A 19,897-nucleotide genomic window follows, 5' to 3' on the forward strand; every position below is an offset into this window, starting at 1 on the left:
GCCCAAAAGCCCTTTCCTCTGGGTGAGGGCAGCGGGAGGGATGGTGGCCGGGAAGCCCCTTCCTCTGGACCAGGAGCAGTGGGACAATGGCTCAGAAGCCCCTACCTCTGGGCTGGGAACAGTGGGACTCAGTACCTTGGTCTGGTGGTCTGGGGTCCTCTGTGTCTTTGTAGTGTGGAATCAGGTGGCTGCCTGTCTGCATCGGGGTGATTCGGAGTGTGTTCTGCGGGACTGGGAACCTCGGTAGGGTGTGGGCAGACCTGCTTGTTTGCAGCGGGGTGATTCGGCATCTTCCAAGTGACTCAGGACCTCGGTAGGGCGTGCACAGACCTGCCTGTCTGCAGCGGGCTGACTCAGTGTGTTCTGTGAGACTCAGGATCTCCGTAGGGCGTGGGCAGACCTGCCTGTCTGCAGCAGGGTGATTAGGCATCTTCCGTGCAACTCCACTGTTTGATTTCTTGACAGTAGCCTTTCTTTCAGGGGTGAGATGTAATCTTAGCATTGTTTTCATTTTCATCTCTCCATTGCCCAGTGATGTTGAACATTTTTTCATATGTTTCTTTGCTGTTTCTACTTCTTCGTCTGAAAAATGTCTATTCATTTCAGATGCCCATTTTTAGATTGAATTTTTAAATTAAGGGGTTGATTTTTAAAAATTTATTACAGATAAGTAGTCCTTTGTGTGAGGAGCAGCTGGTAAAAAATTTTTTCCGACACTGTGGGCTGTCTCTTCCCTCTGTTGGTGGTTTCTCTTGCTGTGCAAAACTTTTTAATAAGATGAGATCCCAGTTGTTGATTCTCTGTGCTAGTTCGCATGTGACTGATGTTTTCTTCATAAAGTCTTTTCCTGCACCAATGTCTTCAAGAGTTCTACCTATCTTCCAGACAGTTTAGTGTTTCTGTTTTAATATTTAGATCTTTAATCCACTTCGATTTTAGTTCAGTGCATTGTGAAACATATGAGTCTAGTTTTAATCTTTGGCAAGTTGAAACCCAGTTTTTCTAGCACCATTTATTAAAGAGGCTTTCTTTCCTCCAGTGAGGGTGTTTTGTTCCTTGTTAAAGATGAGGTGGTTGAGTATGTCTGGACTTGTTTCTGCATCTTATAATCTGTTCCACTGATCCTCAGGTCTGTTTCTTTGCCAGTACCATGCTGGTGTTTTTTGTTGTTGTTTTTGTTTTTTGTTTTTTGTTTTTTTTTAATCACAGTAGCTTTGTAGTATAGTTTCAAGTTGGGGATTGTGATACCCCCTAGCTTGCCTTTTGTTGCCTAGAAGTCTTTTGCTATTCTGATTCCAAATGAATTTGTGGATTGTTTTCTCTAGTTCTATGAAATATGCTGTTGGAATTTCAATTGGCATTGTGTTGAATCTATATAGCAGTTTTGAAAGTATGGCCATTTTCACTATATTGGTTCTTCCTACCCAAGAACAAGGGATGTCTTTCCGTTTTCTCATAACCTCTCTGATCTCCTTTTTTCAGACTGCTGTGGTTTTCAAAGTAGAGATCTTTTACTTCTTTCATTAGATTGATTCCTACATATTTCTCTTTTTTGGATGTTATTGTGAAATTAATTGTTTCCCCAGTTCCTCTCTCAGTGAGTCTGTTTTTCACATACAGGAAACAATTGATTTTTGAGTATTGACTTTTATCTAGCTCCTTTACTGAATTTAGTTATTAAGTCTGGAAGTCTTTTTGTGGAGTTTTTGGGGTGTTTTGTATAGAGTATCATGTCATCTGCAAATAAAGACAATTTAACATCTTTGTTCCCTATCTTTATTCCTTTTATTTCTTTGTCTAATTGCTGAGGCTAATGTTTCCAGAAGTATATTTCACAGGAGTGGTGATAGTAGACATCCTTGTGTTGTTCCTGATTTCAGGGTGAAGATTTTCAGTTTTTGCCCATTTAGTATGATATTGACTGTTGGTTTTTCATAGATGGCTTTTATTAGGTTGAGATAAAGACCATTCCAATTTAATGTAGGGTTTCTATCATAAATGGGTGTTGGATTTTTGTTTAACATTTTTTCTGCCTCTACTGAGATAAATGATTTTTGTTTGATCCTGGTAATATAGTGTATTAGATTTATTGAATTATGTATGTTAATCTACCCTTGCATTCCTAGGATGAATCCCAGTTGGTTAGGGTGTATGATCTTGATGATCTTCTGCATTGTGTTTGCCCATTATCTTCTTGAGGATTTTTGCATTTATGTTTAGTAGAGATTGGCCTGTAGTTCTCTTTTTTGGTTGGGTCTTTCTCTGCTTTTGGAATCAAGGTAATGCTTGTTTCCAGGAATGAATTTAGGAGTATTACTTCCTTTTTAATTTCTTCAAAGAGTTTGAGAAGTAGTGGCATTAGCTCTTCTCTAAATTTCTTGTAGAATTTGGCAGTGAAGCCATCAGGACCTGGGCTTTTCTTTATTGCTAAGTTTTTAATTATGTTTTTAATTGCAGTGATTGATATTGGGTTGTTTGGAATTCTTATATCTTCTTTGTTCTACTTGGTAATTCATATGTACATGGGAATCTGTCCATTTCTTCTGTGTTTCCTATCTTATTGGTGTACAGGTTCCTGAGTAGTTATTCGTGATCTTCTGGATTTGTACTTGATCTGTTGTAATTTCACTATTTTCTTTCTGAATTATACAGAGTTGAGTCTCTTCTTTCCTTTTTTTTTTTTTTTTTTGATAAAGTTGGCTAGGGTTTTTAAATTTTATTTATTCTTTTGAAGAACCAATTCTTCAATTCATTGATTTTTTTGTGTTCTTCTTTTAGTCTCCATTGCATTGATTTCTGCTCTGATCTTTATAATTTCCTCCCTTGTATGAACTTTGGGGTTGTCTTGCTCTTCTTTTTCTGGAAGCTTGAGGTTCACCATTAGGTTGTTTATATGAGTTTGGTATGTTTTCCTATTATGGGCCTTCACTGGTATGAATTTCCCTGGTAGGACTGCTTTCATTGTTTTCCATAAATTCTGGTATGTTATATTGGCATTATCATTTAATTGTAGACACTGTTTAATTTTTTCTTTAATTTCCTCTGTGACCCACTGGTTGTTCAGGAGGGTGTTATTCAATTTCCATGTGTTTAGAAAGTTCTTGTGGTTTCTTTCAATTTTGATCTTCAATTTTATTTCATTATGGTCTGACAATATACAGGGGATAACTTCAATTCATTTACATTTTCTTAAGCATGTCCTATGAGCTAACATGTGGTCTGTTTTGAAGAATGACCTGGGTGGCTGAGAAAAATGTGTATTCTGATTTTGTCAGGTGGAAGCTCTGTAGACATCTATGAAGTCCATTTGTTCAAAATTTTGGTTCAGTTGTATCTTGTTGTTGATTTTTTTTGTGTTGATCTATTTTTGACAGTGGGATGTAGATATCTATTAAGTCCATTTGTTCAAAAGTTTGGTTCAGTTGTAGTATTTCGTTGTTGATTTTTTGTGTGTTGATCTATTTTTGACAGTGAGATGTAGACATTTATTAAGTCTATTTGTTCAAAAGTTTGGTTCAGTTGTAGTATTTTGTTGTTGATTTTTTGTTGTTGATCTGTTTTTGACTGGGATATTGAAGTCCCCCACTATTGTATTAGTTCTTATTTGATTTTTAATATCCATTAGTATTTGTTTTATATAGTTGAGTATGCTAGTATTTGGTGCATATATATTTATAATTGTCGTTTCTTCCTTTTGGGTTGTTCCCTTTACAAGGATGTAGTGACCTCTGCCTCTCTTAATTAGTTTTGATTTGAAGTCCACTTTGTCTGCAAATAAGATAGCTCGTTCCCCCTACTTTTTCTGGGTGCCTGTCACATGGAACATTTTTTTCTATCCATTGACTTGAAGCTTATGAATTTTTTTTATTAAGTGTGTTTCTTATATGCAGCATATTGTTGGATGTTGTTTCTTGATCCATTCTGCCATTTTATTTCTTTTAGTGAATTGAGACCATTACCATTGTTGATTATAGTTGATATATATTAACCTATCATTGTTATGATGTTATGATGTTTATCATTGTTACGATCGATGTTGATGGCTCTTTTATTTTTTATTTTCCCCCTTTCCATTTAATTTCTTTACTTGCCTGATGACTTCATTCTCTTGGGGTTCATGAAGTTGTAGTCCTAATTTTTTACTAGGATATTGTTTAGAATTGTTTGGAGTGCTGGTTTGGTATTCGTGAAGTTCCTCAGGTGTTCTTTATCATGAAAGTATCATTTCTCCATCAATTTTGAAAGATAATTTTACAGAATATATCAATCTGGGTTGGAGGTTTTTTTTTAGGGCTTGAAATAGTTCACTCCAGGCTCTTCTTGACCTCAGTGTTTGTGTTGAGAATTCTGCTGTGATTTATTATATGCCTAGGTGTAGATTTTTTCAATCATGATTAGTTCAAGTCCTATATGCCTCTCTTATCTGTATATCAAATTCTTTTTCCTTGTTTGGAAAGTTTTCTGCCATTACTTATGTGAACAGGCTTTTTATGTTGTTCTGGCTATCTTTTGCTGTTTCATTAACTCTGATCAATCTTATGTTATTCTTCTTTGCATCATCTAGCAGCTGCTGGATTGATCTCTCATATTCCCTTGTTATTTTTAAGAAATCTCTTTTTATGGTCATTAACCATAAACCTGTCTTTTATATCTGATATTTTGTCCTCACACTGGCTCATTCTGCTACATGTATTTTCAATGGAGTTTTTAATTTCCTGGCTATCTGTTTGAATTTGTTCATGGATTCCATTTCTTTCCTATATTGGGTGTTCATGGATTCCATCATGTTCCTGAGATGCTTTTTCTTTCTTTTTCAGTGTCTTCTTCAGAGTCATTAAGTATATCTTTCATTATCATCACCATCTCTGTATTTATCTGAAAAATCATTTTTGCTTTAATTTTTTTCTAGAGCCTTATTCATCTCCTTTGTTACTTCCCTTTGTGCCAGTTCAGGGAGTCCAGGTAGTTTATTTTCAGATTGTTCCACCTTGTTGCCCCCGGATTTGCCTTCGATGAGCTGGACATCTGGGTTTGCACCTTGTTTATGTGTCTTCTCATTTTATTTTTTTGGTTGAGATTTTTGGTTTAATTCCTGGGTTGGTGCTTATATAGTGCTTATTGTGAGTATCTTTATTGTTAGTATTTATAACCCTTAGGGAATGAGTGCTTCTCAGAGGTGTCTTGCAGGTAAATCTGGTATTGAGTTTTGAGTCTGTTATGACCATTAAGCAATTTTGGTTTTGGTTTGCCAGGAAGGACAGCCGACTAGAACAATCACATCACCTTGGCAAAAGTAGTACAATTGGCATCAACAATAGCATCAAACCTTAAAAAATGACAAGTTGTGGTAACTATTAATGTCACCTGTGAACTAGACTTGTGGTTATATTTCAAAATGAAGCAACAAGCAGAAATATATTTGTAGTCAATAACCCCTTCAGTATAGCGAATTTAACCTCTGGGAAGAAGACATAGAAGGAGTTTAGTGGGGGGATAGAAAAATAGAAGGAGAGGGAAAGGTTAGAGGTATGACTAGAGGACACAGGAAGATCATGTAAACTCTGGAAAACTGATGAAAACAGGAGGAAAAGAGAGGAAGGAGCAAAACAGAACAAAGTAATGGCAACCTGAAATTAGAAACTTTATTCATGCTCTTATAGAAATAAGAACAATCAAGAAAAAACTAAATGGGAGAAAACAAGAACAAGAAAGGAGAAAAATGAAGAAAGGAGAAGGAAAGAAAAGAAATAGAAAGAAAAAAAAAACAGTCCTCTTCAAGGTTTGTCTCTGCTTTCACCAGTAGACAATGTGGGAAGCAGCATGCAGATCCAAGTCGCTTAATCTCAGCAAGTCAGCCATAGTCCACTGAGATTCAGGCTGGTTTCTGGCTGTGAGCCCGGAATTGAGCACCTGACCTCCTGTGGGTTTCAACTCTGCGTAGTTCTGCTGCAGGTTTGGGCCCTCACTCCCCCACAGCAAGTTGGTGTTCCCATAGGAAGTGCTGATTCCAGCCTCTCACCAGCCTCTGTAGTCTGCTGTGTCTTTATTACAGTGACTCTCTTTGCTTTATAGTGGGCATCAACTTTCAACAACAGGCCTTGGAGAGGCCCTGTCTCTGCTGCTCACCACTGTGCCATCTTCCCAAGGTCAGAACAGTGGTCTTTTTGCTCTCTGCTGTTGCCTGGATCTGGCCGTCACTCTCACGGGCGGGCTTTCCAGTGGTGGCCCACAGGAGGGTGGTCCCTCCAGTGGTGGCGAACCTTGACATTTTTGGAGGAGTACAAGACATTTATAAAATGTCCTTCAATTTGAAGTTGTCAGGTTTGTTTTTTTTTCAGACAGGAATACTTTAATTATGATCTTCTTTATTCTAAACAAGCATGATTTCAAGGACTCATTATTTTGGCTTGTTCCAATGTTGGTGATATCTTCCAGGTACCAGTGTAAAATCACTATTAGCTTTCTCTCTGTAAATAAGTAATTGTGGGAATGATAGTTGAGACTATGAAAATTTTACCTATTATGTTTCACATTTCTTGATGATTTTTTTACTTAATATTTTTTCTCTATGTATTAATTATCATTCTATTATAAGAAAGCACTTTCCTAGCAATATACAGGTTCCTCAAAAACTGACAACTACCATATGATTCAACAATCCCATTCTCATGTATATGTCCAAACAAAATGAAATCATTAAGTGAAAGATACATCTGTAATCCTGTGCTTACTGAAGCATTATTCATAATAGTTAAGAAATTAAAAGAATGTATCTGTCAGATAATGAATTTATAAGGAAAATAGGGTACTTATACACAATAGAATACTATTTAGCCATTAAAAAAATGCAATCTTACCATTCTTGACAACATGGATGGAACTGGAAATCTTTATGTTAAGTAAAATAAGCTTGCCACAGGAAGAGAAGTATTTATTGCATGACCTTACTCATATGTAGGAACTAAAGAAGTTCATCTCATAGAACTGCAGAGTATAATAGTGGTTACCAGAGATGAGGAAAGATTACAGGGTTGGTTGGGATGGAAAAGGGTTTATCGGTGGGTACTAAGTTACAGAAATTCTGTTGTGATATTGCAAATTAGGATTAGTACAAAAACAGTAATGTATTATTCATTTCAAAAAGCTAGAGGAAAATTTTGAAAGCTTTTACCATAATGAAATGACACGTTTGAGAAAATAGATATGTGTAACCAGATTTATACATTATACAACACACACTGTGTGTGTGTGTGTGTGTGTGCATAGATATGTATGTATATCCTTCCAGGCCACACCCACAATCACCACCTCTTCCCACCAGACTTCCCCTTCCAACATCATACCCAGCTATTAACCCATCAGTGCATTAATCCAGTATCACACACCCATGATCCAGTTACTTCCCAAAAGCTCCACCTATGAGTGCATGAGGCTTTGGGGCAACATCTAGTATGTCATAACATTGGTGCAGTACAATCTTTTTTTTTTTCCAATGTGCTTGCACTTTTTCTGCTCCAGGGCTTCAATCAGCCTTTTCTCTAATGAATTGACTCTTTTTAGTGAAGATTTTTATAGATACACATACTTGCACCCCAATATCTGTGCATTAATAGTGGTATCATTACTTTCCAGCTCATGACATGTGTTTGTGTATTTTCATAGGTTTTTGTGTATTTTTCGTAGTTTACTGAGACACAGTACCTATTACCCAAAAGTTACAAGAGCAGGGGTTTAATTTATCTCACAGTTTCAAGAGATTCAGTCCATGGTCAGCTGACTCCAAGGCACAAACTTCTTGGTGGTAAAGCATGGCACAGCAAAGATGCTATGTTTATAGTGGGTGGAAAGTAGAGCCAGAAAACAGTGGCAGGATGAGGCCAGGGACCAAATGTAGCATGTAAGGTCATTCCTTCATGAGCAACCCAGACAAAAGTAGAAATGTGCTTTACTAATCCCTTGCAGATCCTAAGCCAATCAAGTTAACAGAATTAAGCTTAACTACCACATGTGTATACACTCATAGATACATATACATTCATTTATTGATATGCATATGTTTTTATAATAGACAATACATCTAATCTCAGCTCAAGACATTTTTAATTTGTCAGAGCTCAGGTGAACCTCTGAAACAATGAGACCTGACAAAGGAAGAAAATTAAGTGATTATTAGTATTACTTTTATGCTTATTTCTCATTGCATTATCTATATCACAGCCTAAAATGCTGAAGATTGTATTGATTGAGTGAAGGTAAGATTGTATTTTTTTAAAAAAATATGGACAGGAGTCCTCTACCCCCAAACTTGACTAGTAACATGAAACTGCTGAACTACTCCTCTCAGTGGTATAAGACTGGGTGATGTTTATATCAGTATCTAGAGATGTAAAACGGACAATCAGGAGGGAGTTGTGGTTGGAAAGCTGTGGGAATGATATGCTCTGAGTACATTAGTATTTCATTTAATGTGTCTTACAGTAAAAATTGTACCCTAGTGGACTTTACTCTTCATGGTGAGATGAGCTAACCTTGGAATTGGGTGTATGCTACATTTCAGCTGCAGTATTTTTTGTGTATAAACGCTGAATAAAATATCATAAAATAACTAATATTTTGCCATGAAGTTGTTATGTTAGCCACTCTTTCACCTTATAATCTGAGAATACCATGTATATTATATTAAATATTTTATTATTTAATATTAAATACTATATTAAATACTTTCACCTCATATTTTTAAGACTGAAAGATCTCCAGAAAGAAAGGCAAGAATAAATAGATAATCATTTGGACTACAGGATCTTTTAGGGCTTGTTTCTGTTAATTCGATGATGAATGACTATAATAAGTATAAAAACCAATAAAAATTTGTTGAGTACCATATACTGCTTGGTTTTATCTGAAGTACAGTCAAGTATAAGCTACCGTCTGTATCGCAGACCTTATGTCACTTAGAAGAAATAAAACTTGAAGGAATTATAATAATCATAAGAGTGGAACCCAACAAATAATTATTTGCTGAGTAGTAAATCAGAGAAGCAAATATCTAGTGGGAAGACTTTAAAAAGGCAGTACACCTAAGGTGCCCCTTCCATGGGTATAATTGGAGATATACATGAGCACTTTGAATAATAGAACTGTTATTTAGAGACCATAAAATAAATACTTAAAATGAGTAAAAACATTTTTTAATAAACCAGTTAGCCTTCCATATCTGTGACAAACACCAGAGATAACTTAGGAGGAAAGATTTGTTTTGGCTTACAGTCTCAGAAGATTCAGTCACTCGGGCCCCATTGCTTTAAGCCTGTGTTAGTTAGCACAGTGGACTGTGGTAGGAACATGTGGCAGAAAAGACCTGTTTGTCTATTGGCAGCTGGGAAACAAAGAGAGAAGAAGGAGCAAGGGTCCCAATTTCCTTTTCAGGAGCACACCCTCAAGGACCCAACTTCACACTAAGCCCCACTTCCTGAAGGTTCTACCACATCCCACTAATGCAGCAAGCTGGGGACCAAGCTGTCAGCACATGGGCTTTGGGGACCCATTCAAGGTCTAAACTCTGGTAATATATAAAAAATGGTTATGACAGTCTATAAAAAGTAGATTTTAAATGGTACCTGATAAAATGTATAGAAACCACAATAGAGTTAATGAAGTTGAAAATTGAATAGTTAAATAAAAGATTGGAAACAGTTGAAGAGAGAATTAGCTAAAGGATACACCTAAAGAAACTACTTAACATGTAGCTCTAAGGAATAAAAAGGAATAGAAAATATGGAAGACAGTTTATAATAGGGATAGTAACATGAGTATATATAATACAATTCCTAGAAAAGAATGGGAATGAGGAGTATTTTTGAGAAATGTCTGTTGATTTTCTATAGTTAAGGAAAGATTCAGGAAGTACACTGAGTCCTAAGAAGGATTAATAAGATTAAATGTACCCTGGACATTATAATGAAACTATAGTACATCAAAGTTATAGGAAAGATTATTTTGAAAAAGAAAGGATGCCAGAGAATAAAGCTGATTACATACAGCCTCAGATACAATGATAGCAGACATAGTAAGATGCATGGAAAGTAGAAGACACGGAGGAAAAGCCTTGACAGAGTTATACACACAAATACAATTCATTCAAAATTAGTCCACGTAGAAACATTTTCAGACAAAGGCTGACAGGTTACATTTTCCTAAAGAACTAGAAGAAGAAAACTGGACTAATCAAGGTGAGACACAACCAAAAAGGAATGTTGAGCAAAGGAATTAGTAAGCAAGTGAGCAATCTGTACAGACTTTTGCTATATAAAACCCAATAGTAATAACCACCAAAAAGGTGACAAAAACAACATGAAACAAATACATTACATAAAAATAACTTGTGAGAGGTTAGATGAGTTAAAAAATGGGGTAAAGGTTTCACTCCCATCTTTGAACTGTTCACGAATAGAGAAGCATTAATGTTAGACTTTGGTGTTCTAAACATTTGTGCTAAAATTGTAAGGATATCACTAGAGAAACAGAACTAGAATATATAACGTTTTTACCAGAGAGGCAGGTATTTTAAAAAAACACAGAATACTAAAAGATAAGATAAACTGGGCCCATGGCACAGGCCTATTGTCCAAGTTGCTAAGGGTGCTGAGGTGAGAGGGTAGCTCGGGTCCAGGGAGCTCAAAACCAGCTTGAACATCATAGCAGAACCCTGTTCTGGGGAAAACACAGAAGTAGGAAAAGCAAGGTGAGAAGAAGGTACAAAGTATAATGAAAGTTAATGTCCAATTACAATAAACTTCCCACAATAAATTCAAGATAATAAAACTTCTTGCTTGTCATATAAGAAATACTCATCTAAAACATAAGAGTATGGTAGAGTAAAAAGTAAACCTAATTATGCATGCAGGTTTTATTTTTAGTCAAAAGTTGATGTTTTAGCTAGGCATGGTGGCCAACCTTGTAATCCCAGCTAGTTGGAAGGTTGGAGCAAGAGGATTGCAAATTGGAAGCCAGACTTGGAAAGTTAACAAGACTCTGTCTCAAAATATAATTTTAAAAAGGTTTAGGAAAAAGTGATAGAGCAGTTGCCTAGCATGTGTGAGGCCCTGATTCTATCCCCAGTACTGCATACATGCATACATACATAAACAATTTTTAAAAGCCTGACTTGGTGGTACATAGCTTTAATTCAGGCACCCTGGGAAGCTGAGTCAGGAGAATAATAAGTGTGAATCCAGCCTGGGGAACTGAGTGACTTAGCAAGACCCTAAATTAAAAAAAAAAAAAAAAAAAAGGCTGGGGGCACAGTTTTGTGTGAAAGCTCTGGGTTCAGTCCTCAGTACAAAATGTTGATGTTTTCCAAGAATGTTGTACTAAACCTGTTTCTGTTGAATCATAAATTGCTCAACCCTGAAGATAGAAATAATGTGTCAATATTTTTATTGTATTGCTTTGGGGAGAAATGTGTTCCAAAGCAAGTCATTGTTCAAAGCTAGACTCTCCTATCAATTGCATTTTGTCTATTTGGGAATGAATAAGACTGGTTTCTGAAAGGTGTCAGATTTTCAAATGTTATTTTTATCAATAAGTAGAATGAAACTTAACACAGAATATTAATAAAGGTTGTGTTAAAAGTGTAAGTTTTTCTCCAAAATATTTTTAAACTCCTAACATAGTGAGACTACATTACCAAACTTATTTTTGTGATACACTTGTGATAAATCAGATTTCTTAGACTGGCTCCCTTTGGCTTGTGAAACTGGGCTTTCTAAGCAAATGGGTGATAAATCACATTTCTTATACAGGTTCCTCTTGGCTTGCAAAACCTGGGCTTTCTAAGCAAATGAATAATGTTTAAAGATAATGCTTAGATAAAACTAAACTGTTTTCAACTATTTTAGGAGTATCTAAAGATTATATACATAATTATTTTAATCAAAGAACTGAGAGTAAATTTGTACTAATTACCAATTACTAAATTTCATTCCATCAATTTAAGCTAGATTTCTCCTAGGTTCTTTCAAAATTGTTTCTTTTAGCAAGACCCTCTCTCAGAAGAAAAACAACAAAAAAACACCCATAATGTGACAGGGGCTGGCCATTGGCCACGTAGGTCAATGAGAAGGTCTTGAGTTCAATCCTCTGTACCATACATGCAGAAAAGAATTGTTTTCTTTAAAATTCTTTTAAATTTTTAAAAAATTGTAAAGTATTTCAATTTTTACTATTTCATTTCATATTTTACTAATTCATGTAGTCTAGTGAATCTGATTTCTGAGATTTTCATAGAATTTAATAGAAATATTTCAGTCTTTCTCGTTGAGTTCATCTTGTCTTCCACTTAAAATCAGAATTCTCTTAACATGTAGGTATCTTCCCTAGTGATGGATGTGACTGATGGTATATGGATATTGGTGTTTTATGTCTTGGACCGAACTTCTTTTTCTCTTAATGGGCCCAATATAAAATTTTTTATCTTACATAGTTAATAAAGTTGTGAAATAAAAATTGTTATTGCTGTGAATCAGTTGGGAAAAAATTGCCATGCTACCAGCGATAGCTTTTCTTTAGAGTAAGAAAGAAAAGAAGCTTGATCATCAAATAATAAACTTTAAATATTTATTTAATTAAAATATTTATATTCTCTTCTCATCTACCTAGTCATATCTTCTATCATATTTCCCATTTTATTTCTGAAATCCAGTCTCAAAAGTGCCTAAAGAACCTTCCAGCAGGCTTCATAGTGTCACCCTTATCTATTCCCTTAAATTATAATCTATTAGCATAATTTCAATGCTTTCCCTGGAGTAAAGGATGTAAGTGTTGGCTTCTTATTTAATTCAGGACCAGAAGTAATGTTGAAATGAAGAGGTATATGGTGAGCACACATCAAATGTTTAATAAATGTCGTGAGTAAATTTACAACAGGTGAATACACTCCCCTTCTGTTGGAAGTGCTCCACTGAGAAATGGTTTTTATCAGACTTCATTTTTCTTATTTTTATGGTGTGTTTCTTTGATCACTCCTACTCCTCTTTGAAAACTTGCCTTTACTCCATGCATGGAGAAATCTTGAGGTAGGAACAAATTTAGTTAGAATCTAATTCTTTAGTGGGCATTTTTCTATTGGTAGCCAACAGTTTATTCTATGAATATCTCCTCTAGTATAGATTCATTTAATTTTATCTATATGGCTGCTTCTTAAGAATCAAAAGAAATCCTTAAAAATTACCAGATGTAGTCAATGTAAGCTTCCAGTGTTTCTTACAGATAACACTAGTTCTCCTCATGAGTAGTACCAAGTTCTGTAGAACAGTTTTTGTATTTTTTCGGTTTCTCCCTTTTCACTCACAATATGGCTGTCTGTTATGGTTTGGGTCTGAATGTCCCCGCAAAGCCTCATTTGGTCAGAGGTAGCTGAATCTGGAATGTGTGATGTTGGGATTAAGGGCATGTGATTAATAAACCACTACATGTAAATGAGTGGTTTGGCACAGCCCTAATCCCAGTAGTTTGGATGAGATATGAGGCAGAAAGAGGAGGTGAAGGTCTCTTGTTGCTTTTTGCTGTCTTCCACCACCATGAACAGTTCCCCTTGTTGCCTTTGCTGCCCTGTGCACGCCATGCTGTTCTCCTCTGCTATGCCTGTTTGCCATCCCGGCCCTGGAGCCAGCCGATTATGGACTGAAACCGCTTTCAAGTGTAAGCCAAATAAACCCCTTCTCCTCTAACTGTGAGCGTCTGGCATTTTGTCTCAACGAGAGAAAAGTAACTAACACGCTGTCATTCATTTCACTTATCTGTAAGCTGTGATCACCAAGTACATTGTTGCCTTTATTATTTGAATAAACTTATGTATGAAATCAATGAAGAATAAGAAAAATTAAAAGAATATTTCACCTTCCTTTCTTCTCTAACACTTTTTTTAAAAAAATGTAAATCCATACTTCTAACCTGTATCATTTGTATCATTTCTCTCTGAATTAACATATTTTAACATTTTTTGGAAGGCAGGTCTAGTGGGATAAATTTTCCTCAATTTTTGTCTGAGAAAGTCTTCCTTCACTTTTGAAGGATACTTTTGGAGGGCATTCAGAATTCTAGGTAGGTAGTTTTTTGTTTTGTTTTGTTTTTTCTTTCAACACTGAGCATTTCACTCTACTCTCCTTTTGCCTGAATGCTTGTGAAGAGAAGTCTGATGTAGTTCTTGTCCATTTCCCTCTTAGGTAAGTTCTCCTCACACTCCACTCCTGGCTTCTTTCCAGATCTTCATCTTTAGTTTTCTGCAGTTTTAATATGATATAGCTAGATGTAGGGCTGTGTGTGTGTGTGTGTGTGTGTGTGTGTGTGTGTGTGTGTATTTGTCTTGGTTGATGTTCTCTCTACTTCCTGAATCTATTATTTTGTGTTGTCATTAATTTTAGAAAATTCCTAGGCATTATAACATCAGATAGTTCCCCTGTTTCCTATTTTCCTCTCCTTGTTATATTCTCATTGTGTAAAACTCTCACCTTTTATAATTGTCCCACAGTTCTCTCATATTGTTTTTATATTTTATTTTTCTCTATATATTTAAGTTTTAGAAGTTTCTGTTGGCAAATCTTCAGCACAGCGATTCTTTCCTTGGCCACGAGCATCAAAAGCCTCCTTCATTTCTGTTACAGTTTTTTTTTTAATCTTACATTTCCTTTTGATTATTAGAATTTCCATGTTTCTTCTTACATTAACCTATCTGTTGTTGTATATTGCCCCCTTTTTGCAATTAATACATTAATCATATTTGTTTTAAATTCTCAGTCTGATAATTCAGTATCTTTAGTCTGAGTCTGATTCTGGTGCTTGGTCTGTCTCTTCAGACTGGAGAGTTTTGGTTAGGTTTGGCTTGGATTTTGCTTCTTAGCCTGACTGGTACTTTTTTGCTGAAAGCTCGACATGATGTATCAAGCAAATCGAAGTGAGGAAGATAGGTCTAGTGTCAGGCTTATCTTCATTTGACTCGGAGTTAGGCAGTGTTTACTGTTATTGTAGCTGGGTTGTCTGAAGCTGACATTTCCTCCAGTGCCCTTTTTTTTGTATTCCCTATTGTCTGGGTTTTTCTTCCAGTGAGCTCAAATTGGGCATTTCTTTTCCTGTCAGGTCAATGAAGCTCTGGTAATTTTTCTGGTGATAAGGCCTTATTAAGAAAGTATGAGGATTATTTTTATAGTAATAGAAATACGAGAAGTATATTTCACAATTGTTACTTTCCCCCTCCTTGTCCAGAAGCAGGAGAGGGTTTATCTACAGGCTTCACCATGAGAACTTAGTAGGGCCCTTAGAAGTAACACCAGATTTTATCATCCATTCTTTAAGACTGGGCACCCTCCTAGTTTTTAACTCTTAAAATAGTCCACACTGATCCTCTAGCAGTTAACCGATTACAGTTTACTTCTAGTTCAATGCAGCCTTCAACTGAGGCTTCTGCTCCTGGACTTTTGCTGCCTAAAAACTCTATTCATAGCTGCTTGCCTGCCTCTGCAGTTTTCAGGGAAGCAGTTTGCCCTGTGCCCTCAGTTCTCTGATGTATCTAAGAAGAGTTATTGACTTTCAGTTTGTTCTTCTTTTTTCTTTTTGTGAGGCCCAGAGTAACTGCTTCAAGGCTCTTTATACACTGGATTGGAAACTAGAAGTTCTTATGTTTCTTATTAGAATGAAGATGCGATTTTAGAGCATGCTTAGTCTCTGAAGCCTTTTATTTTTCATTTCTGAACACAGCTTCCAGTGAATATTTGAACAAAGATGACACACTGACAGAAATACTTTTCTCATCTCCCTTTTGAAATTAAGTTTTCATTTTTTTTCTAAATGCAGACTGCAGTCCTATGCAATCTGGAAGGCAATGAATGAATCCTTGATGCTTTTTCATAAGCCTTGATTCAGCAGTTAGAAAAAACTTAAAATTGGAAGTACTTATCTTTCTCAAAAAATGTAGACAAGATGGACAGTTAGGAGAATTCATATCCCATTTTAAAGCACCTTTAATGTGCCTGCCACAGTCCTGTGACTAGAAAGAGAAATACAGATAGTATTCTAGGACTCATTGGGCAATAAACAGGTAAGTGATACCAAGTTAGTATGTTAGATGATATTCAGTCATTCCCACAGGAACATGGAGGTGGGACACTTGGTGTCCTGGAGGATTGAGGTGAGGCAAGGTAAGCTGCCTGAAATGGTTGAAGTGATTTATCTTTGGTTTGATGACTAAGGCTGAGAAGTATATTTTAAGGGGAGAAAACTGCCTATGAGATACATGGCTTAGTCTATGGTTGTTTTTCATCTGTACTCATCAGGAACTGGCAGAAAAAGTATAATAGCAAGTTAGGTAGTATTTCTCCAAGTCTTAACTGGATTTATGATTGTATTATTTATTTTAATATATTGTAAATTTCAGAATAGACACTTGCTTTATAAGGCAAATATAAGCAGTTCTTGAACTTCTTATTTTTTATTGTCTTGCAGTACGAAAATTGAGAAAATTGCTAAAAGGTTTGAACTGCCAAAATAGTGTTTTTTTCCTTCAAATTAAATTTCTTAAATATTTTTCCTAGTGGTAGAATTCAGTTGAGTTTGAGTTAAGCTTGATTAGTTTTGTTGTTGCTTTACCTGTAAGGATATTTTATGATTTCATAGGAATTTTTCAGAAAGGTTAAGCCACTCATTTTAGGTAATTTCATTTAGTTAAGCCACTTCACTTGAAGTGACAAGACATTATGTGACTTCAAACCTACTTTTGTGTCTAAACTTACGTATTTTTAGTTTACTCTTTCAAGTTTACAGTACCACTACCTTCCAGTGAGAGTACAGTGAACATAAATTACTTCGTTGAAAGAAATTGAATACGAGAATACTATCAGATTAATATGTAGCAGATTATTATCTAGTTTTAATGTAGTGTCATAGCTTCTGAAATTACCATTTTCAAGTGAGATAAAGCTATTCTAACATACATATAAATACTGTTTCCAAGGTGAAATGATGTAATACACATACATAGAAGAATTTTGGGCCTCCTTGAAAAAAGCTGGATAAAAAAATCTATTTTAGGTTAGCACCAAAGCATTGAAATCTTAATTTTCTAAAAAACAAAAATGATCTTCTGGTGTTGTTTCATAAAATTTGACTTTTAATTATATTGCTGCTAAAATTATTCTGTGAGATAGCTTTCACGGGTAACTGAGGACATTTGAGGGAAGAGAAGCACTCCTCAAAATGACCATTAAAACTACCTATTAAATATTTGCTCTTGTTTCAGACATCCCTTTCCTTACTCAGTTGAATCCTTTTTATATTGCATTTCTCTGACACATTGTGCTTCTGTAATTTTCCACTCTTAAGGACTTACATAATTGGATTGGGTCCACCCTGATAATCCAGGAGAATCTTCCTATTTTAAGATCAGTAATCTTCATCATATACGCAGGCCTGTTTACCATGTAATGGTACTTATTCATAGGTTTCTGGAGTTGGAGCATGAATATTTTGAGAGGATCATGTTTATACCACCCATAAATATAGTATTTACTGGTACCTGGCTTTTCTATGTCACTGCTCTTTTTCTGCCTATAATACCTGACAGATTTTCCTTCTTGATACAGTGAATACAAAAGAAGTATGGAGATTCAGACTCCCACAAGAATTATATTAGATAAAAGATCTGTAGGGAAATTACAAGGGAAACAGATTCTAAAAACATCGAAGAAAGAAAAGATGCTTTTAGAGTAGTCGTATCCAAAGAAGACAGTCTTGTGTTCTTTCACGTTTACAATAATTGGGCCCAGTCTTTACTTCCAAGGTCTGTAATTATTCACATAGCTACAGGAAGTAAACCATTACAAGTAATTAGTGAGGAATCTCTTAATGTAGAATCAGAACTTTCCAAGATGACTAGACATTCACTTTGAGCAGTAACTTGCAATACTTTACAAAAATTTACATCCGTTTTGATAATGTATGATATTGCATCTTAATGTGTGATTTCTTTCCTACTTAGATCATCACGAAGTATGTGTATGAGCTCCTGGAAAAGGACTGTAATCTGAAAAAAATCACTCTTCCAGTAAGTCCAATTATTTTTTTAAAAATGGGTATTTCAAGTAAAATATTTCAATTTCATTTTGAAAATGTTGACACAAATGAAAGACTTACCTTTTCCTTTATCCTTTTTCTTTTCAGTGGAATAATTTATTTTTACTTATTTATTTGAAGTAAACCAGGACATTTTTTGTTGCATTGGACATTCGCTGTTTAAACATTTCTTGATTTAAAAAAAAGTTTTATTTCTATATATAATACGTTTCCTCTGAACATGCCCAAATTCATTTCTGGTACTTGCTATTTGTAACACTGCTCTGGACCTTTTTAGCAGAACACTTTTTGAAATTTTGCATATTTTGCAGTTTTGGAGTGAAAAATTGAGATTTGTTTTCAGACTCAGATTTTTTTTAAAAAACTTTTAATTTAAAACATTAAATATTAAGCTTTCAAATGAAAAAATAGTAGTCTTATGTGTGAAATGATGTTTGGACTGCATTCGGTGGTCTTTGCTGTTCCTGGTAACGTTGTATTATATATAACAACTTGGAAGGTTTGATGAAAGTAATCTATTTAATGCACAAAACTTGTATGTAGGGGCCGGGGATTTACTCAGTGGTTCTGCTGCCTGCCTCACCAAGCGCATGGTCCTGAGTTCTATTCCCCAGTACCAAAAAAAAAAAAACCCGAAATTTGTATGTAGGTAATTTCATTTGCATGAATTTTGCATAAGAATTTTAAAATTCCTTAGGTAATGATATTCTATTATAAGTTGAGGAGTTTGAGGGTTTCTTAATGTTAGGTATTTCAGAGCCCCCACGGAGCAAGCCCCCTCCTCTCCTTTCCCCTACCCCACTCCGGCCACTGGGAACAGGGAACTTCCGCATAACTAAGGCTTGACCTCCCTTTGTTAGTGACTCTCTGCCTAGTTAAGGTCTTTCTGCCCCACCGGTTTCATGGTCAGATGTTCCAGTAAGATAGGGGCTTCCCTAAAGTGGTGACTCCATCCGCCCTGACGGAAACCTGTTGCTACATACCCCAGCTCCAATCACCCACCCCCACCAATGGACTAGTGCTCTCCCACCTGCAAGATCCCTCTATAAACTTCCAGCTCAGCCCATGCAGTTAGTTGCTGGTCTCCATTCTGTGAGTCAGCCCGGCAGGCTGCAGACTGCCGCCTCAATAAAGCTTCCTTGAACGTCCCTGTGTGCCCCCTTCTTCGGCGACCCTTTCACTTAACAAAGTTGATTTCATAATTCAATTTTAAACTTCTGTTTTTACATTTGATTTTCTATAGGTAACCCCAAGTGCTAGGTCACATTGTTAGACATTCATTGATCCTTCAATTCAGCAAAGGTTTATTTGAAGGTCTTTTAGGTTCTGGACACTCCAAGTGCTGTGAATATTAGTGAATAAAACATTCTGTGTAATAGGCCAACCCTAAGTTTATTTGGAATCTTTCTTTCCTTTAGAAATCTATGAAAGCCAAGATTTTAGTAATTTGGGGGAAGGAGCATGTCAGTCGTTTGGATTGCAACCTCTCATTTTAGTTTCGACTTTCAATCTAGTGTCTTTATAAAAAACTGTATTCACTTTGGTCTTCTGGAAAGCCAAGATACAATTCTGTCACTTTGTCCAGTCTTCCTTTTTTGTTATTTCTTTTAGAGTTTCTGAAGAATAATATTTAAAGATACCATATACTCAACATTAAGCCCTCTAGGATATTTCTACTTCCAGTGAACCCTAATCTCTAGATTTCCTGTACAATTCACAAGATAATTGGCTTTATACATCATGTTATAAGGTTAAATTTTATTATGTATTGAAAACC

At 35.7% G+C, this 19,897-nt stretch overlaps 1 protein-coding gene across 14 annotated transcripts in view; it reads left to right on the top strand.

Annotated features, from left to right (window-relative positions):
- Arb2a (ARB2 cotranscriptional regulator A) overlaps positions 1 to 19,897 on the top strand; it is a 437,422-nt gene that overhangs the window by 96,992 nt on the left and 320,533 nt on the right. For all 14 annotated transcript variants that reach the window (XM_087180725.1, XM_013071100.3, XM_013071103.3 and 11 more), the window contains one exon: positions 18,026 to 18,091. In XM_087180725.1, coding sequence (XP_087036851.1) covers positions 18,026 to 18,091 — 66 coding nt within the window. The remainder of the gene's footprint in view (positions 1 to 18,025; positions 18,092 to 19,897) is intronic.

This window comes from Heterocephalus glaber, unplaced genomic scaffold, assembly GCF_053883595.1.
Source record: "Heterocephalus glaber isolate CG9 unplaced genomic scaffold, H.glaber_assembly_v1.0 deba00001465, whole genome shotgun sequence".
NCBI lineage: Eukaryota > Metazoa > Chordata > Mammalia > Rodentia > Bathyergidae > Heterocephalus > Heterocephalus glaber.